Source organism: Lissotriton helveticus, chromosome 12, assembly GCF_964261635.1.
Source record: "Lissotriton helveticus chromosome 12, aLisHel1.1, whole genome shotgun sequence".
In the NCBI taxonomy this organism is placed as follows: Eukaryota; Metazoa; Chordata; class Amphibia; order Caudata; family Salamandridae; genus Lissotriton; species Lissotriton helveticus.
In genome coordinates this window covers 310088430-310110446 of record NC_136073.1, presented here as the reverse complement: position 1 = coordinate 310110446, position 22017 = coordinate 310088430, and the positions used below count along the sequence as shown (strand labels likewise).

At 39.7% G+C, this 22017-nt stretch overlaps 1 protein-coding gene across 1 annotated transcript in view; it reads right to left on the bottom strand.

Annotated features, from left to right (window-relative positions):
• Positions 1-22017, bottom strand: part of LOC144798021 (polycystin-1-like protein 2) — an 849694-nt gene that overhangs the window by 300634 nt on the left and 527043 nt on the right. Inside the window, exons 27-28 of the mRNA XM_078668807.1 lie at positions 11701-11847; positions 4207-4406 (exon numbers count right to left, since the gene is read on the bottom strand). Of these exons, the coding sequence (XP_078524933.1) occupies positions 4207-4406; positions 11701-11847 (347 nt within the window). The remainder of the gene's footprint in view (positions 1-4206; positions 4407-11700; positions 11848-22017) is intronic.

Sequence of the window (22017 nt, the reverse complement as noted above, 5' to 3'; positions counted from 1 at the left end):
AAAACAAAAAGTGAGTAATTTAACGTCAATTATAAGGTAAATGCTTTGTACTCTTTTCGTTACATTTCTATCACATTCACCTACTATTAGTTCCACTGCTTCATTTCTTTAACCCTCAGTTTCCTGCCTTTGCTACTTCCCTCATTCCTTTCTCTATTACCTACTTACTCAACTCCTTCCACTCTTTTTCTCAGTCCCTCTCTTCTCATAGTTCCTCACTCTTGTTCACGCACTCCGTCTCTATTACTCTTAGTGTCTTTGACTGATCACTCTATGACTACTTGTTCATAATGCTTTCTCTGTGTAGTTGAAGCACACTAAGGGGCATATTATGAATACAGCCAATAAAATTATTGCTCTTTTTATTGGCAGAAAACTGGTGCAAAAGTGGTTTTAGCGGCAGTTTTCTGCCGCAAAAGCAGCTTTAGCGACACATTTCTGCCAATAAAAGCTGCAAAACTTTTATTGCCTATGTTGATGATATGGCTCTATGTTACTTACATTTCTTTGCTGTTTCAATTAATCTTTTTCTGTTATTTTTTGTTTTCTGTTTTCTATTTTTTCTCTCTGTTATTCCTCATGTTTTAATCTTATTTTGAACATTCACTCACATTCTCCAAGAAACTCTTCTTTGTTAATGTTATACTCTCTTTTTTTTTTCTTTCACTTCGTTATCTATTTTGTTTTTCACAATTATACCCTCTTCCGTCTTTTCTTCGGTAAATAGATCTATTAAACAGTATCTCTTCTTTACTCCCTATAGCTGTCTTTCTTTTAACATCACTCTCTGTTTACTTTCCTTATACTTACTCTTTTTTTTATTTATTTTTTATTTTGGGTTAGCTCCCGGTCCGCGTACCGGGAAGCTAACCCGGGAGCGAACCAAAAGAAATAGAGCTTGCCAGAGTGCTAAACATTCTAGCAATTTTTTTTGAAAGGGAAGGTAGTTCTGAAAAGAACTTTTTTTAAAATATTTTTGTTGTTTTATATTTTTTTTTTATTTTTTGAACATTTTTTGTTTTTTTTGTATTTTTTGAAGGATTTTATATTTTTTTTGGTTTTTTTTGGGGGGGGGGAAACAACAAAAAACAGGCGTTGAAAAGGGCTCAACAGGAGCAAAAAAAAATTACTGGGGGCGGTTAGGGCAATCATGGTGTTCATACGCCAGGTTTATAGCGTTTATGCTCATGTTGCCACATGCTAACAACGCCCGACAGTGCATACAAGAGTGTATCATGTGGCCAAAATTTTCTTGTATATTTGGCACTGTTTCCCGTGCCTCTTCTGGTGTTAATGAAATTGGTAATCTTGGTCTGGCCACAGGAGTTGGTCTTGGATTGTCCTGCATATCCCTTATTTCCGCCCGGCTGTAATTTAGTGGATGCTTCCTTGTCATGTGCCTGTGCATTGTGTGATTTCCATAACTATATTTCGTGTCCGTCCCTCTTGATAATTGTTCTTTGCATATGCGGCAGGTGACATACCTCGCATTGACTTTTTTTTGGCCACGAGGGATCGAATAAAACTGCCAGATGAAACTGGCTTTCTTTCTGGAAACCCGGGGCACCTCTTCTAAGAACTGTGGTTCTTCTCCCTCCTCATCCATTTCTTCATCTTCCTCCTCAGTGTTGGTAATGACCTGGGGAGGTGGTCCTCTCTTCCCATGAGGAGGTGGAGGTGGTGGTGGGGGTGCACCAGCTGAAGCTACCAATGAAGCCATTTCTCATATAGTAGTAAAGGTCTTCCTCTCACAATGATGAAAGTCAGAGTGAGGAAAGAAGGAGGGGTTTTCATCATTTGGGAAAAACAATACTTCTCAACCAATGAAAAGTGTTATTTTTAGGTCACCTGACCTAGCCTTACATCATTATGAAACCAAAAGTGAAATGAACCAATGAAAAGTGTTATTAACAAGTCACATGACCTGTTATGCTTACGTTACGCGCTCCGGTCCGCGCCCCGGATAGCTTCTGGGTCGCTGCGCTTCGCGCCTCGGTCCGCGCCCCGGGGCACTTCCGGGTGCGCTAACGCGGTACGTCACAAGACGCATTACGCGGCAACGCGATACGTCGCGCTTTCGCGACACGCCGCGGATTGCTTCCGGGGAGCTGCGTTTCGCGCCTCGGTCCGCGCCCCGGGGCACTTCCGGGTGCGCTAACGCAGTACGTCATAAGACGCATTACGCGGCAACGCGATACCGTCACTATGTTGATTTCTTACCGGTTCGCGGACCGGGTCGCGGCATTAAATTGAGCTAACGGGAAGCTTCCCGGTTCGCGGACCGGGAGCGAAACGAAAAAAATATTTAAAAAAAATTATTAATAAACATATAAAATATATTTTTGGATTTAAAGAAGAATACATTTTACAGCTATAGATATTAGCTTTTAAAAAACCAATGAAATTCACTGAAAAAACCATAGGTTATAGACCATATATAGTTAGGAATTAGCATTTAAAAAACCTTATTTTACTCACACAAAACCATTGAAATTCCATATATAGTTAGTTGTACTAACTATATATCGCGCACCCGCAATCCACTGCTGATCATGTCACATATTACATCATTCATGACATGGTCAGTGACATCACTGATGACATCACTGATGACATCTCAAATGACATCACTGATGACATCACTGATGACATCTCAAATGACATCACTGATGACATCACTGATGACAACATCCAGTGACTGTATGTTTCTGTAAAGTTAAAATATGTCTTACATATTGAAGAATGAGTGGATGTATAAGTGTCTGAACAAAGGATTTAGTAGGTGCATGACTGACTGTATGAGTGAGTGATTAAATGTGTCTCACTGAGTGCATGGGTTAGTGACTAAACTGTCTTAATTTGTGCATCATTATGTCTGTTGTTCTGTAAACTGCTGCATGTGTTGATCAGTAGCTATATGATTAACTATATGGGTCATTGATTGGTTGCCCAAGTAATTGTATGGGAGACTGATAGTGTTTATCGGTGGCTGGGAGGTGTATGACTCTCTGCATAGATGTGTGAGCAGTTGATTCACTAGGTGTATGGGTTCAAAAGTGCATGTGGAAACATCTGTATGGGCGGTTGACTGTGTGCATGAGTGCATTGGTGAGTGAATGGATATCTCAGTGCTACATGTCAAAGTAAGTACATATGTAAAACACAGTACATGTGAGAGTTGACATATATAAATAACTGTGCATAAGAGCCAGTGAATGTGTGAGTGGCTGTATGGATCATTGTGAACTTGTATCCAGGATTGTATAAGTGAGTAAATATGTGTTAGTATATGTTTCAATAAGTAAGGTGTGTATAACTGTATAGTTGAGGAAATGGAGGTGTGATTGATTCTTTGCATGACTGACTAGGTGTGTGAGTAACTCCATGGATGAGTGACAGTCTGTGAGTGTCTGTTTTCACTGAGTGTATATAAGGTTAAATTAGAGTCTGAAGAGGTTCATCGTATTATCACATGAATGATGTCATCAGTGATGTGATCAGTAATGTCAAATGAGATGTCATCAGTGATGTCATCAGTGATGTCATTTGAGATGTCATCAGTGATGTCATTTGAGATGTCATCAGTGATGTCATCAGTGATGTCATTTGAGATGTCATCAGTGATGTCATCAGTGATGTCATTTGAGATGTCATCAGTGATGTCATCAGTGATGTCACTGACCATGTCATGAATGATGTAATATGTGACATGATCAGCAGTGGATTGCGGGTGCGCGATATATAGTTAGTACAACTAACTATATATGGAATTTCAATGGTTTTGTGTGAGTAAAATAAGGTTTTTTAAATGCTAATTCCTAACTATATATGGTCTATAACCTATGGTTTTTTCAGTGAATATATATATATATACAAAAGGCATGCGTATTTCGGGCCAAAGGCTAGATTAGGCCTCAGCAGCCTGTGTGTCGCAGGGTGGCATTCACCCTGAAGGTTCCCCTTGATCGAAGTAAAACCTTACTATTGGACATGTATAATTGATACATAGTGTACCCTCATTGATATACGACTTTACAAGACTTTAGAAGTAACTTATTTACCAACATCAAGAATGTGCAATACTGTGCAATCAACAACATGTTTAATCATTTGTGAACTAGTCTGAAAATACTTGAACGTGAATTTATTTCTACACACTTTATCTGAGTGTTATGCTACCAACATGCAGAAAATCAGTAAGATTACCTAAATCCATTTTTTGTTCGGCTGGGTCTGTGGGTACTCCCCAAAACATTATGCTGGTAAGCATTGTACACAGCAACAGAGAGAAACAGCAGGACACCCTCTGTGCTCGTGTGAAAGGGCTTCTAGGAGAGCGGCTGAAAACAGAATACCAGATATGTCCATCTCTGAAACCTTTTGACGTCTTCATGAAGAAGATATTGCTAGAAAAAAGAAAACACATATTATTGGTATATACGTTTATCATAATCTACCTGAGTACAACCCTTACTCTGCATACCCAAGAACAATACTTTGCCTCAAATGTCTCTGCCATTTTACCAATAGTAGGCCTTGGAGTTTCATCCCTGCAAGGCCACTTCTTCCATAGTGTGCAGTAAAGAGCCACTCGGTGCCTTTCAATTACAGAAAAGGCCCCAAAATGGCCTTTATTAATCATGAGACAAAAAGCAATAAAATGACAAATCGCTATTTTGTCTGCAGTGCTGACCTTGCTCCTGATTCGATGCCTGATTGGTCAAAACATTCACATGAGATACATAAAATACATTTTAAAGGGAGCAGTTTTCTTATCAAGTAGCCTAAAATGTTGCTGCTTGTAGACCAAAGTTGAATAATATTTGCTTATGATATATATTTTTTGTGGAATAACTAATATATGTTAGGGGTAGGCGGAATGTTTCATTCCACTTGTGAAATTGGAGGAATTTTGGTCACTCTGTGTTGCTCTTTATTGTGCAGTTCTGGCCACATTTTGCCAATAGCCTCATGGCAGAATATTTCTCATCCAAGGCTCCAGGATATGTGAGCTGGCGAGAGTGACTGAGATTTGGCATCCCCTAGCACGATTTTCTAAAGCAGACGGTCACTGGTGTTTGAGAGTGGTTAGAGGTCTGCCATTCAAGTATATTTATTGCCACTCAAGAAGTTGTTCTACTCAAGAGGCAGCAAAATCAACTTGAATGGACCTACACTCTTTCACAAAGCATGTGACCGTTTGTGCTGATTTTGAGCGCTGCTCATGTTACGAGAGTAAATTGCATATTTTCCGCTCATTGTGGGATTCCGCAAAATGTTGTTGAGTTTTTCTGTAACTCTGCAAATTCAGTGGAGTGAACCTCCATGAGTTCCTACCCCTCAAGTACATACATGCTGCCTCGATTTACAAAGGTAGGTTTGCATGTGTAGATCAACTCAAGTGTTGTTAAACGCCTATGCCTTGGTGTAAATCTTTATTTTTTGCTAGTCACCATTTACAAGTGGAGATTTGTACCAAGGTGTAGACTTAAGAGTCTCCACCCTCTCAAATGAGGGGATGGGGACTCCTACAACTGAATTTACACTTGAAGAGTTACTATTAGTAACCTTCCACCTGTTTTTGTTATCTCCTCTCTCCCTATAGAAAAATGTGGGGAAAGTTTATTATTTAAACATTTTTATGGAAAATACATTTTTTAAATTATAGTAACCTAAGACTACTTACAAAAATATACAACATACTACCTCCTAAAACTAATTTTGTATTAAATATTCAAATCATTGAAATATATATTTTTATTTTTTGAACAATCAGTTAAAATTATAATCATCCACCCTGAGTAATATTTATATTTTTATGCAATTTGTAACACATCTGGTTATACGTTATGTCTTTAATTCATTTCAATAATTTTAGGGCCTGATTACGATTCTAGCGATCCGAGGACTGCCAGACTTTTGGGGGTAAAGATGTAGCAATCCAGCCACCACCGCACCAGAAGGCAGACTGCCCTATTGCAAGTTGCGCTGTTGGAGTGCCATCGCACCGCCGCAACCGCCAGGAATCAGAGATTCCTGGCTGTGGTGTAATGGTGTTGAGGCCACAATATGCTTGGCGGAACTGCCGTGGTCCCACCAAACATATTATGAGTTTGCTCCCTGCCATGGTTTTCAAGGCGGATCCTTCTCCATGAAAACCGTGGCAGTGAGGAAACAAAGAGGGCCCTACAGGGCCCCCTTTTGCCTCTGGGCAATGAGGTGCATGCAGGGAGCATGTTGTGCCCCCTTGTGTGCATGCACCCAGTACCTGCACAGCATGGACTCCACCAGTCCATGCCATGCAGGTATTGCCTATTCACAAATCTACAAGTGTAAATCTCCACCATCTCCTCTCCTGCCTTTTCTATAAGGAAATCCTCACACATGTAAGTTTACTACCGAATAATACTTGTGGTAGGGACCAAGTAGAGTGGCTGGAAAAAGGAGCATACTTACTATTAAATAGAAGGGCTTTAGTGATGAGTAAGGAAGGCTTTAGGAAGGGTTAAGGGGGGAATTTAAGGTGGGACCCACAAATGAGTAAGCCCATTACTATTCACAAACTGCACTTCTAAAGTTACTACAGCCAAAAGGATCCCAAAAAGAAAGTAAATTACTCCAGCTCAGAGCTGGAGTAACACCAGCACCACACATGGCCAGGTATACTGCAACACCCTCCCATAGAAAAGAATGAGAGTACGGAATTTAAATAAAACCCAATAGGAAATATTGTTAAATTAACTTAAGTGATTTAAAATAGTCAAAATATAAATAAGCTTAATTAAATGTTTAAAATAATCTAGAAATAAAAAACTTTAAAAAAAATATTTTATCATTCTTTTTGCAATTTATAAATTACTGTAACATTATCATTTATCAAAATATATTTACTTTACATTTAATAAATCATATACATCACCTTCAATGAGTATTGATGCATAATAAGAAAGTGTAAATATTTACTGTAGGGTGTAATTAACTTTTTAATTTAAACTTCAGAAACTATTTGTATTCAATTTACTTTATTTAAATTAATGAATGATTTAATTTAACATTTTGTTAATAGTGCTATGGCTTTTTTTATTTTGCTCTACATTTAAAATGAATATAAACAAATGATTTACATTGATATATAACATAACATTATTTGTAATATGTTTTGTGTGTTAACTTTTCCCTATACTTTGTCAGAGAGAGATCCCACAGTCAGGGTGGAGACTTCCCTATGGTACAGAACACAGAAAATTATAAAACAGTATTAAACTTTATAACAAATTAGTAAAAATATTTTTATGTTAAATAATAATGTACATTCATTTTATATATTTTAAATGTAGAACAAAATAAAAAATGCTACAGCACCATTAACTTAATTTTTAATTAAATCATTCATTTAAAATGTACAAAATAAAATTTAAATGATTTTTTAAAGTTTACATTAAAAAATAAATTCTCACTTAAAGTAGAAAAAATGATGCATTACTAATTATTAAAACTGATATATGGAATGAATGAAGAATAACGTAATTACATTTTATTAAAAAGTATTGTTACATTCATTTATAAATTCAAATATGTTTATTAAAATATTTATAATGAAATAACAAATATGTGCTATATTTATATTTCTTTTAACATTACAGTGTATTTATTTATATTTTAACTACTGTAAATAATTTAATTTAATTTAACATTATTTTCTATGGGATTTTAATTTAAGTCACAGTCTCCATTATGGGATGGTGTTGCATTATCAATGGTTGGCAATGAATGGTGCGGGACTTACTACAGTTTCTTTTTTGGCAATACTAACTCACACTTGTAACTTTCGCTCCACCCACTTTTTCATGGGGTAGCTATGTATAAGTCTACATTTTGAGTAACTTTACACTTAGAGTTTGTGAATAGCCAAAGGTAGTAAAGTTGCTCAAATGTCTCAGAGTAAATTAAACATGTAAATTACTCAGAAGTGTAAGTTACCTTTGTGAATAACACATTTTAGCTTTCAGTTTCAAACTCCTTCACATTTACAGAGTTTTTTTTAAATGAACAAGTTTACATTTTGCTTTTAATGTGGGTCTACTTCATAAGAATGCTAATATTATTACATTTTCGAAACTGTTGTGGACCCCCTCCCGTTTAGGTGTCGCAGACCCCCCGGGGTCCATGGACCATAGGCTAAGAACCGCTGTCCTTAGGGGTGTCAATGTTATAGTATGCTTCTATTGATTTCTATGAGAGTTTGCTGTACTACCAGTGGTTGGACATGTGTGGTACTTGTTTTACTCCAAAGTTTAGTTGAAATATATTTAAGCCTGTTTTGTTGCTTGTCACTATTGAGGCTCTAGTAGAATTAGAAGTGTATTTTGTGAATAGTAATTGTCTTAGGGCTAGATGTATCAAAAAAGCATTTTGCGATTCTCAAATAGCAATTTTACCGAATGGCTATTTGGTAATCGCAAAATGCTATTTATGTAGGAATGGCCAAAGATTTTGCGTTGCTTAATATTGCATAATAGCGATTCGATACATAGTGAATCGCTAATAGGTAATAATACTTCATTTGTTACTATGGGACGAAAGGCCCATAGGTGCGAATGGTTTTGCATTAGCTAATTTGTGATTGCCTAACTTATAATCGTAAATTAGCTAAGGCAAAGCGAAGGGTGCCTGGTGGCCTAAGCCCCCCTGAAGCACTCCAAAAAAAGAATATGTGCACATGTAACGCACACACATGCCCTCGTAAAGTTTGGCGAGGTTTGTGAATTGTAGTACATGAAGTAGTACTACTGGAGTACTACATTTTTTACTCCAAATTGCCATTTGTGAATCAAGCCAACTGCGTGTCTTTCTAAGGCATTCCCAGTACTGCTTTATTTTTCATGGTCTCTGTTTGTACAGTGTTTTGCTTCCATTCTGCCTCTGTCCCACCACGTCCTGCCCATTCCAATCAGTGTTGATTCATTATGTGTACTTGTATCTGTTCTGTACTTTGTCCTACCATCTGACAATCTGATTGTATGACCCCACAACTAAAAATGTGCAAACAGAGCTCATACAAAATACATTGTTTTTTTACTTTGAATTCACACTTTTTTATGAGGAACCATTTGCAAAGATTTGGTGGTGAACACATGCTACACGACTAAAGCATGCAGGTCCAAAAGAATGTGAACCAAGCTATACAGGTAAAACATTTCTTTGTGAGGTCTCAGTTTGTTGATAAACTATGTGATACGAAATATACATATATGTATATAAAAAACCTAGCAGCTATGAGAGTAGAAAAGGAGGTAGCATTGTTGCAGAAAGATTCATAACCAAGTGAGAGCGACTACTGTCCATTTTTCTTTTTACAAATGAATGTACCCAATCCATGCTGGTTTAAATGGGTAGCCACATACATTGTTCTAATAACTCTGTTTCATGACTGTCGATTTTCTTCCTTTTCTTGTGTCAGGATTAGGATTAACTTTATGTTTTGCTGCCTTCCGAGCCATCACTCATCCCTACAAGAAGCCTACTGTGTCTCCTTCCTGTCTTCAAGTGTGTCACCACAAAAAGGCTTCTGCTTTATTTCACCTTATGGAAGATCGTGCCCTGACTCACCCACCCTGTCGTTATCATTTCCACTAAAATATCCAAGGAAAACCAAGGACATAACACCAAGGACACAAATAAAGGACTGCGACTCCTCATCCCTTTGACCAGAGGAAGGCACACACAATGTTACTACTAAGCCAAGGTTTCTAGCCCAAACTGACCTTGTCTTAGGTGCTAGTCACACCTACAAACAGCCAATGTTTGGTGTTGAGTTTGGGCATATCACTAGAACCCTGAGATGGCATTGTGATCCCACAATTCAATGTCACTTTCTATGTATCCTCGATATGTTCAATGATGAATGCCATGGTTAGGCGTAGATAGGTAGACGAGGCATACACATACAACACTGTGTGGAGGAATGTATGAAAGCAGAACGACATCCCCCAAAAGTCCTAGGGAGAGGCTGGCCGTCTCGCCTTACATGCCGGTACATAAGACCCGCCCTTGTTTTACTCTGGGCTTTGTCACTCGAGTAAATCCCTTCCTGGTGAACCCTTGTGAAGCTGCATCTGCTGTCAAGCAGCAGAAATCTAGACCCTCGAGAATATGCGGCGCCTACCTTCCAGGAGGCCGTTTTGGATACAAGGAAGAAAGCGCCACTGAAAAAGGCTGCACCGCGCTATCAAGTGCCCTTGTTTAAACCCCCTTTGAAATTAGACGCCACACGCGCTGTATCCAGTGTGCGAGGAAAGGCTCGCACGGCGGGTTAAGTGCCGTTGTTTCATCGCCCTCTGAACTTGGGCGCCTCACGCTCAGAATTCCGTTTGCGAGGAGAAGGCTGCAGAACTATGAGGCAGCCTCGCCGCAGCAGAGTTGAATTCCTCTGCTATTACAGAAGCCTCCCGAGTGAAGCACAGTCACTGCTATGGAAGTGTTCATTTCCCAACGACCTACTTTGTTTGCCTTGTGTACTCAGGAGAGGGGGCTTGACCTTTATCTGTGGAAGGCATTTTTCCCGAGAACTGTTTAGTGGCTTGGAACACTTATCTGGATATTTTCTTTGTTTTATTAATCCTGAAAGCAACGAGGATATCTTTCAATGCGCAGACGCCAAGCAGAAAGAGGATTCCTCTGTGACAACAGAACCACTCTGCGCTACCAGAGGATTATCTGCAGTAAGACAAGTGCCTCTCACTGTGACCATATGAAGTAGTGGTTGATTCCTTTACTACAAACACGTACCAGAATATTCCCAGGTGGAATTGAAGTGTTTTTTCTTTTTTTTCTTTATGGTTCTCTTTTGTGCTTTTTTTGTTGGGAGATGTGTGGCTGCATTAAAAGTAAGTACATTACACATAGAGAAATATTGTGCTTGGAAGTATAGGGGGTAACTTCTTATATGTGTGTTGTGTTTTACTTGCAGGACAGACTGGGTGGATCGTAGGAGTGAGGTCTACAACTCGCGAAGACATCCCTATTCTGTGTTATGCGGCTGCAACTTTTTTGTTTCTTTTGTCCCTTTTTTCCCTTTCCCCTATGGTGGTAAGATCTGTTGAGGTATACATATATACTCACAGGTGTTTCCATATAAGGGGAATGGGTTACCAAGCCTCAACCATTGTTCCTACTGTATCCGGCTGTAAAAGATTAGTGGTTAACCTTCCTCTGTTGTGACATAAATATCTGCCTTGATGTAGGGGAACACCATGGGACCCTTGGCCTTAGACAAAGCATGATTTATATAAGAAGTGTGCTGTGCCACCAGGAATTGGGACCAGGTTCCTCTAGGACTGAGCTCACTTCACCAACGGCTTAATGCCTGTATGTAATTCTCTCCAGACAGTCAAACTGCTCTAAAGACTGTGATTAGCCTTTATTTCTGACTTTTCATTTTTATAAATCTGTCAACTTTCTTCTTTGAGCTTCTCTCTATGACTATGTATTGTGTTTATGGATGCTATCAAGATATAATTATCTCTGTTTTTGTTTAATGGAGGACCTTTTTTATTTGTAATTCTTGAGTAAAGAAAAATATAAATAGGGGGAAATATACGTAAACATAAAAGTTATGGATCACATTTCCAAGCTATGGTAGCTTTACATTATAGCCCTGTACATTAGTAGCAGTAAAATTGCACAATTCATGATTGATACCTAAATTGTCGCATGTCCTCTTCAGTTGCTATACTGAACACCTTATCCAGGATACACTCGCCCACATCAATGGACAGCCAAGAGTTACAAAGGAAATACCATTTTTCATCCAAAGCCACATCGTGAACCAGTACACGGTTAACATACCTGGAGCAAAAAAAAAAAAGAAAATGGTTAAGGTTCAATACTTAAACAAATACCATTTGGGTTTTACTTGTGATGTATAAACCTCTTCTCCTAGAAAAAATGGTTCTGATTGAATTTGTTGCTGCATTGTGTAAGAGATGCAACTTGAACGCGATTATGTTGATTCTGTGACAAGTAAACATACACGTGGAGTACACTTGTAAGTGTAAATAGAAACTGTTTAGTGGCTTGGAACACTTATCTGGATACCGTGTCCAATTTTGTACTTTTTCATAAGATGCAGTTTCTATGCAAAATATCTGCAATATTTATTGAATGCTGAATCTACCAGAGGAAACTTATCCCTCAGTGAAACTGACTAGGGAACCCTAAAGACTAAATAATTCTCAGAAGCACCAACTTCCAACATCTAATCGAGGTGAAAGTAGTATTCAAGGCCTACTTAATTCTCAAAGCTTCCTCCTTTTACATCTGGGTGAATGTGGCATTTCATATTCCTGGGTGAAAACCACATTGTAATCTGCTATGGCCTCCAGTCCTGTGTGGTATCACTGCTATAAAGAGCAACTGCTTCAACCATAGCCCTACACTCCAGCCTGGGGTCAGCTGAGCTGTGTCAGTTAAAACTGTCCAAAGAAGAATTGGCTAGGTGCACTGCTGTAAGTTAAAGCTAGTTTTTTGCAAAAAGTTTAGAGATAGTTGAGTTGAGGTTAGGGTGATCCACAAGTGGCGTAGCCGACCTACTACGCTGAGTGAATGAATACTTGAAGAGCGCACTGACAAATGTTAGTGCGTCCCTGTGGGCACACCATGTGGTTCGTATGAACTACAGACTCCGTTGTAAATGATGTGTCAATTTATTATTATTCATAAATTTAACAGTTCATTTGAGTTGCGGTTTACTTCAAAGGTAATTCATTTCATATCAATTGCGATGGTTGAACAATATATATTCATCAATGTGAGCAAACATGCTCCAATGCATTTCGGGCGTGGCCCTTTCTCAAGGAGCTCTGAAAAACAAAAAATGATACAATGTAGACTGATTGCAATGAATCAAGATGTTCATCACACAACTTAATATAACTTAATGACATGTGACAAAAAACGTGCATATTGAGTGAGGCGAAGGGTAGGGTGTGAGGATTTGGAAAAAAGGCAGTGGTGAAATGAGACGGAAATAGGGTGGTTTACACAAAACGATAAACACGGGTGGTTTGGGTCGGTAAAACACGTACCGGTGATTGTTGAATGGCGGGATCAGGTTAAATATTGCTGTGGAGAAAAATAAAATTAGCTATGGGCTTCTCATGGAGGAAACAAATGTGAGCGAGTAGAGGTACTAACTCGCGTTATAACTTACTTCAAACGCTGAAGCTAAGAGTCTTGAAATGGGATCAGGAAGCTCCTCGACGTGGAGGCCAGTCAAGGAGTGTAAATCATGGGTTTGTAGCCCGCGGCGTTAGCTTGTTTAAATCGGCTGGGTGTTGCGATGTCTCATCGTGTTTGTTTGGGCATAAAAGAAGGACTGTGGGATGTCGCCAAAAACTGTGGCGGCCATCTTGGAATGGTCAAAAGGGGTTGGGAATGACTGGGTCCGCACTGGGGATAGGGAAAAGTGCAATGGGAATGAAAAAAGTAGATAAGAAAAGGTGAGAAAGAAACGGTAAAACTGTGCCTATCCCCTCAGCCAGATTCACCCTCAACACCATCTTTAGAGGTTATCTAATAATAGATGTCTAGGGCAATAAACACCACCATGGAAGTACCACCATGAAATCATGTTCACTGTTGCAACACTGTCCCAGCACAAATCAAAGGGGTACATGGATTTGGAAAGCAATGATGCCCTGTATTAGTTCCCTTGAGTTTCAGGTGTTTCCTACCAGTGATCTTTACAATCATGTGAACTACTGAGGCTTCTCTCTCCCTGTTTACTAATTTGAGAACACATAACTATGATCTGAGGTTGAGAGGGCACCAGTTCAGAAGAGACCCATGTGGACCATGTGCCCTAACATGGTGTGAATGGAGGAGCCATCCACCAGAGTTCAAAGATTACAAGACAGTTGATTGGCCAGCTCTGACTATAATTACTGGCCATTTTGACTAGTACAACTTCCTGGCTTTCTCTAAATCCAGCGTAGAGCTACACACAAATGTAGCTGAGAAAACTGCAATCCAGAGATTGCACTGTCCTGGTGACTACCTTTCTTAAAAGATAGGATAGAGGCAAATTATATCCAATGACTCAAGAAAAAGCAGAGTGCATATTTGCTGTTCAAGGAGAGACTGCTGACATAGAAAAGGACACTGGGCTGAAAGAATGCTCATTTGCCAGGAAATCCACAGAACAGAAGAAACCCTGCAGCAGCCATAGTGGGTGTACAAGTTCCAGGACACATGGTCCTCTCTAGCCAGTTGGTTTGAAACATTATCTTCATTGGTTTGTATGACTTTATAGAAGGGTTGATAATATCGACTGCCATACATATTGCATCCAGTGCATCGCCGATCACTGAATCAGCAAATCAAGTATATAATTAGTAGTCTTATCTTTGCATCTAGTTACCTAGTCTTACGTAGAGGTCTTATGTAGAGGTCAGGCTAATACAGTGGATGCAATATTTTTCCATGCAATGTAATATGGTGGTGGTATATCTAGAATTGTGAAGGGCTTAGGGGAATAATCATAAATGATTGCACATATTGCTGAGGTTACTCTGTCCCTGACACTGTCTGTGCTGCAGGATATCCTGTATTGGTCTGCCAGAGGCTTTGAGGATTACCTTGGTTCCAACCCTTAGTCAGAAGAGCTAGAGAGGTAGTGGGAAGAGGGCACCCTGAATTGGAACAGTCAACACCATATTTCTAGCTTGCGTGGATCCATATATATTCACATTTGAACCCCTTGGCCCATGGTTTTCAGGCTTGTCTTTGCTGTTGTTATTGACAATAGTCCATTCTCGGAGATCAGAGGTCAGCTCTGGCACTGCAGTTTCTCAACTATGACAAAGGTATATGGTGCTGAAACATCTTGTGTTTGTAGTGGGAACTCTGGGGTACTTGCACCAGAACCAAAGGTGATTCCTTAACTACTAATCGTAGGCTAATGGACTCCGGTTGGTTGTGTTCGGTCACAGGACCTTCTCCTATGGCCCTAACATATGATAATTTGGCTTACCAGGGCAGACAGTTTCTGAACTGGGAGGTAAATCCACAGGTATTTTTTTTCGCTGACATGTGCCACAGAAAGCTTCCTGAATCAGCAAGCAAAATTAAATCACTGCTGTGGAAATAAACGGATACATTTAATTTGGATGTGTGGCAAGGAGAACTGTTACCCTTTGGAGATTATCTTTAAAATTCTGTAATTCATTTGTCGATTTTTGCACAGCCTTTGTCTCAGGGCCCCTGATGGTGTTATGACGCTGCAGACTCAGGTATCGCGGCCAGTGTATATTGGATAATGTTGTCAATTGACTCTAAGTTACAGATTTTTTTAGCGTTTAGCACATAAGCACAATATTGATGTTTGTAGATGTATCTGTGGCCATGTAGTTGCTATAGACCTTTAGTTGTCTTTGACTATCATCATTTCATATACCTTTTGTTATCTTATTTGAATTAAAGTACTTTTCTTTTGCTACAGCAAATTACTGACTGGATAGTTAGTTATTAGGTGCTATTGATGTGTTCCTATTATGTGTTTGAGTATCTAGCCCACATCACATTTTTGGGTAAGCCTTCAATTGCTCTTCCTTGTTTCCTGGGCAGGTCAAGGAATAAAGAGGAGTAACTGGTTTTCCAGTTTAGGGTCTAATAGTATTGTGGTCCTAGGACACCGCTGCTAAATGACTCCTATTGATACAGTTGCAACCAAGTAACCTCAGGCTTCCTTGAAACCCCCAAGACAAGGTCTCACACTATATATATGTCTTAGAGTGCTGGGACATGTAGAACAACCACCTCATAACTAGGCAGACTCAGCTGCCTGACAGCCTGCCAACTCAATCCATGCACACCTTCAAAACCACTGCCCGTTCAATAACACTGCCTTGTTAAGAACATTAAAAACTGCCAAGCAATTCACAAAATACCTTGCTAACCTTAAAACCACAAAGAAATCCCTTAAGAACATATAATGGAACAGCACAGAGTTTTTCCAATGCCACATGAGACTTTATTGGGGAAACAATCTAGAAATTCTCTCTGCCACAGTGGTTTCATCAGCTTACCTCTATCCACTGCAGCCCCTAACTTCACCCTCCACCTATGTGGCCACCTTAGATACATACCCCTAAATTACACCTTCTGGTTTCAAAGATAACATTGAGCTGTGTCAAAATTCTGAATCAGTAGTAGAATTTTCAAGGACATTCTGAGTACTCACCTAGCTTGTATATTTCACAACCCCATCATTTGATTTGAAATCTATTAACAGGACTTCCATGTCTCATACATCAAACCTGTTCTATATTTGCAAGGTTTCGTCAACAAGGGATCATCCTTAGCCTTGTTAATAAAAAGAGGGGCCTGCCTTAGGCAGGTGGAAGCATTTAAAACAACAACCTCCTTAATGATGCTCAAAACTTCTCTGGTCACGTCTTAGGACAGAGTACACTCTCATCGTCATCTGTGAAAAACTCAAATCGAATTGAATTGAATTGAAATGGAGTCATTGCGATTATACTACTGGATGTGTCAATAGCAAATCCCAACATCAGGTACCGCTTCACTATACGTATAGGCAAGGGCCTTGCAATTAGTCTCCCTTTTGCTTTGAGAGTGCGTCAAAATCATTTCTTTCCCCATAAGTCTTTTTCCCCATTTCTATGCTCCTTCTAGGCTCCATATTTGCCCACTCCTGTTTAACATGTGGCTCAGAACTTCTTCCTCTCCAGATCCTATCTTGCGACCCTGATTAAATACAAAGACAACATTTTAATCATCATGAATCTACAGCACTCATCTGACTCTGATACGTTCATGCTGGGAGCTTAGCTCCTCACAGTCGGCAATTAAGCGCCAGCAAGATGGAAATCTTGACATCTGGCAACCAGCATAGTACTCAAACACCTTTTCCTTTATTAGTTATCATCGCTATACAAGGCAGTTTAACTTGCTAAATCTTTTATGTTGAGCTCTGTTCAATTCGACGATCTTTCTGCATGTAGTGTGATGTTATTTGAAAAGTACAATAATGACAGCAAAATCAACTCATAATAAATAAACAAATCCCGCAACAAGAGTAGGGAGAATGTAAGTACAGACTTAAAAATGTGAGTGTTTCACGGTGGTATTGAATACTGTCTGGTGAATCTGTCAGTTCAACCAATGATAAATTCAAGCTGCAAGGGTTCAGGTATTACACAGTAAAAAAATATTGCATATTCATGGATCACTGACATAAATTTACAACAATTTGTTGTCAGACTTAGGGCTGGAACTAATAGTAAAGCGACAGAACCCCGTACTGTTTTGGGTTATCCAGCTTCGTACCAAAGGCATCTTCAGTTTGTGCCCCTTGTATAGATCGCAGTTCCATGACTACTGCTGATGTTGAGGGGATTTCCATTTATTAGCTATAGCCCATTTGGCTAGGATCATTACTGAAGGGCCTGATTACGAGTTTGGTGGTGTGGGAGTGGGCGGCCACGCCACTGCTCCGCTCCCACATCGCCAAACTCATCCGCACACCACCAGACAGATTACGAGTTAATTTGTGGTCTTGCGGGCGGTGCTTTGGAAGTCCCATGGCAGTGCCTGTTAGAAAGGCAATGCAATCGGAGCGCCAAAGCACATTCCTGCACAGCATAGACTGTGAGTTCCATGCCGGGCAGGAACTAGTAGTGCATGCAGACATAGAGGACACCATTTGCCCCCCTGCATGCATCCCCTTGCCCAGACGCAACAGCGCACCTTGTAGGCCCCCCCTTAGTTTCCTCACAGGCTCACGACCATGAAACTGTGGTTGTGAGGAAAACTCATAATATGCTTGCCTGTGCTGCAGCAACACTGCCAGTATATTGCTGGGACAGACTGCTGCGCCACAGCTGAGGGGTCATGGATCCCTGGCGGTGGCGGCGGTCCTGTGGCGATGGGACCGCTTCTCTCGTAACGTAGCAATCGGACTACCAGTGCAGCGGTTACCTCCACGCCACCACGAGTTTTGCAGTCCAATGGACCACCAAGCTTGTAATCAGGCCCTAGGTCTACAAACATACTGTTAGATTTGTCAGCTTTGGTTCTCAGCATCAACCCCAGTAGAGAGTCATCTACCATCTTATCACCAGCTTGTCCAAGAAAGCTGAGCTCTACTCCCATCCCAATCACCTCTTTGAGTAAACTGGGACTCAACCAGGGCCAGGGCCAACGCGTTACCTTGGCACCTCCAGTCAGCACAGTGGGCAAGTCTTCTCTCCATTTTCTTTCCTGTGATTCCCATCTGCAAAGCACCACAACCCTTTCATTTCCTCAACTGAACTGTGCAAATGGGCCCATCTCAATACACAGTAATTCTGTGGTCTCATCAGAGTCTTTCTGCTCTGCACAACCAGGATTCGAAATGACAATTGCTTATACAACAAAAGCTGAAAGGCTACTTTTAGAGGCACCACATATGTTCAAGGACCCAGCCATGGATTAAAATTTGTTGATACTAAAATTATCCTTTAAAAACATTTTATACACACCAGTGACAATACGCTATGGTACAAACAGAGTTTATCTCTGGCCTTTATGTACCATTCCCAAGTATTTCTATTCAGGATACCCTCCAATCACACCTCTTCTACGAGGCATGCAAGGAGGTGCAGGGAAATTTCAACACTTATCGTAGTTGTGCGATACACATATATCAGAACATTTAACAAAACAAAACATAGTACGCTATCTTAATTTAAAATAATCATAGATATGCTTCTTCCCACCCCCTTCTTCATCCAATAGGTACATATTGACTGTTGTTGTCAGTTATAAACTCATAAAGATAAAAACGGAGGTTGCCAAACTACCTGAGTCTAAAGCTACTAATGTAAATATACTGAAAGCGACAATTATATTTGACTTCCTCAGTCTAGGCTGCAGTAGGTTAAAGTCCATTTTTTGAAGTAGACCTTGGTCTGCAAATCAATATGTGGCGTAGAATAACAGATAAGTGATTGAATAAGCAGGAAATCGCAGTGTTGGTAGAATTCATTGTGTGTTTTTTCGAGAGGGTCAATAAATTAGGAATGAACAAACTCCAACACCAAAGTTATTGGCAAGGTATGAGGCATCTTGGTGAGTAACCAATTGAACAATATCTGTAGAGGAATGGGAGCGAGGAGGATAACTAAAAAAAGAAGATGGATTAACTTTTATTATTGACAGACAAGCAGTGGCTTAATGCCAATTGACGACCCTTTCTTGCTAAATAAATTGAGTGGCCCTTGCAATTTCTGTTAAGCTGGCTTCCATACGGAGGGCACTCTTGCACAGCAGAAGTGTTCTGATCTGAATAACATAAATTACATCCTTCCATATAAAACTACCACATGCAGGACTCTGACTATTTTTCTGTTGGATGTTTATTGTGTGCATTTCAGACACAAGAAAGTTTGTCTAAAAGTAGGACCTATTTGCCTTTGGACATTATCGCAGTAAGTCCACCCTCATTTCATGGTAGCACCCGTCTTCAATAGTTCAGCAGCAGCTGGTGGAATTGAGCTTGAATGAATTTTTAGAGCTTGCTAGGACCACCACAGCCGGGTACTCCCTGTCGACCAAGAAGGTCATACACAATACGTGCTTATGAATGTCGGATCATTTGATCAACTCAACACCAATGGATAGATTCCCTGCGGTGTGGCTTGGCGAGGTGCATCAAAGTGGATCGACACAATATTTTAGGAGTATTGTGTCAGCACAGATTGGATGATATAAAGTGGAAAGACTGCGACAATATGGTCATATAAGTGACATTCAAGAATTTTATACTTTGTGTGCATGCCCATTTCGAGATGTATGGTATACTGGGCGTTATGTTCTATATCAACTGAGAAGTGTGAACACAAGTATCGTTAGAACTGTCATGTTAATATGGCGGTCTAGAAACAACAATAAGTGACGAGGCAGCTGCAAGCCTCCGCTCATTGGTCGCTCTCTTATCCATTGGGAGTCATTCCTGGGACTGTTAAAACATCGTACAACTAGTGTTGATTTCCATGAAATTACCAATAAAGGTAATTGATAAAGGTACAGAGCCGAAACGTGTCGGCTGTGAATAAAATATTGCAAATTACCCTGTTTGCTGTTGCACATTATCTCAGTTAGTCCACCCACCCTTCATGGGAGCACCTGTCTTCAAGAGTTCGGTAGCAGCTGGTGAAATTGAGCTTGAATATATATATATATATATATATATATATATATATATATATATATATATATATATATATATATATATATCTATATATATATATTTCACTTAACTGAAATATACACTTACCATTTCATTGTAAAGGCATGAATTGTAAAACGTATATGCATGGTAAAGCCTTGCATGGTAAAGGCATTGCATGGTAAAGGATGTGTGGTAAAGGCATGCTTGGTTAGTTGTAATGTCACACAACCGTTTCTGAATACTCCAGGGAGGATGTTTTAAAAACAGTGCACACTCACACTTACAGTGTACAATATTTTTCTGTTTACTCTGACTGTTGGTGTTTTTTTAATTCAGCAGTTGATTCTTTTATTGATGTTTATGTTTCCTATGCATCTGAGTCAGTATGAAGCAGAATGTTGGCACTATATGAAACACTTCATGACATGGATGACAACAGTACCTGGGATGGGGATGTTCTCAAACAAAAAACTGTTATATAGAAGTGTTAAGTTAATTAAGATAATAAAAGAGAATGTCAAATATATTTTTTTTTACCTTGCTTCTTTTCAGTGAATGAAATCTTGTTATAGAGACATTTCTCATAAGAAGAATAAAATAACATGGAATACCCTAATTGCTGATCTTTGATTATTTCCAACAAAAAATCTGAAGTCCGTATAGGGACAAATATTCCCGAGTGTCTGAATTACAGTAATGTGGAAACTACCAAAGGGTACACGTTTTGTTTCACTCCTGTGGTGGAGTTCTTCATATATGGCAGAGAATCTACAAAAGCCAAGTGAGATGGGGAAATACATAATTTAAATGGAGAATATTCTCAGCATTTTTTCTGCTGATCAGTATAGCTGTTTCTCTTGGATTGGGAAATAATTCCTCTCTCAAACAGTTGACACCTGGGGACGTTTGGGTGTGTGCAAACATCCGGTGTCATAGAAAGTGAGAGGTGTTTGACTCCCCAAATAGCTCATGATAAGGTTACGTTTGATGACATCTTTAACACCTTGAACGCTATGGGGATTTTTCTCCTGTGCTGGAACTCCATGAACACCATTATTCATGACGAGCTGGGCTCGTCATCAGCGTAGCAGGAGGCTACTGCATGACGAGCCCAGCTCGTCATGAGCGTGGAAGGGGTTTTAAACATCATACTTCGAGTGGTACTCACCTGTTGATTTCAGTAGCATGGTTATAGGAATTCATCTTGAAATCGCGTCATCAGTTTTTGCTAGTTTGTTACAGAAAATTAAAATTTTTAAGGGTACGTTTTTTCATGAAAGGACGGGAGAGGGGGAGGGTACACATTGAATGGTTGCTTGCATACCACATACAAGTATCGGATATTGATCATGCTATTGGTGATAAGCACGCATCTGAAGATGGTCACACCTACAAGGGGTTCAAGAGATGCAACTATTGACCAAACTATAAACATTTGTCTATACCGCCTCAATTCTGGTCAGAACCCCGCTCTCACATGGACTGGTTCTAGTCCATTTCTGTGTAGCTCCCTTCGAGAAGCTTGTATTTCTGGATTGTGTGCTTCAGACCATGACTATAGTGTTTGCTTGATGCCTGATTTTTGGCTCTGTAAATATGCCATGTATGATTGATTAATTTACAGAATGCTCTCTTCGCTGTAAATGACAGGGACCTCTAACTCTTACATCTGTAATTTTTTTAGCTCAATCATCTAATTGCTGTGTATCAGTAGCTTTTGTGCGCCGAGTCTGTTTGACCTGTGTTTTCAGGGCCTGGCATCCGAGATTGCTAATCCTCACCGT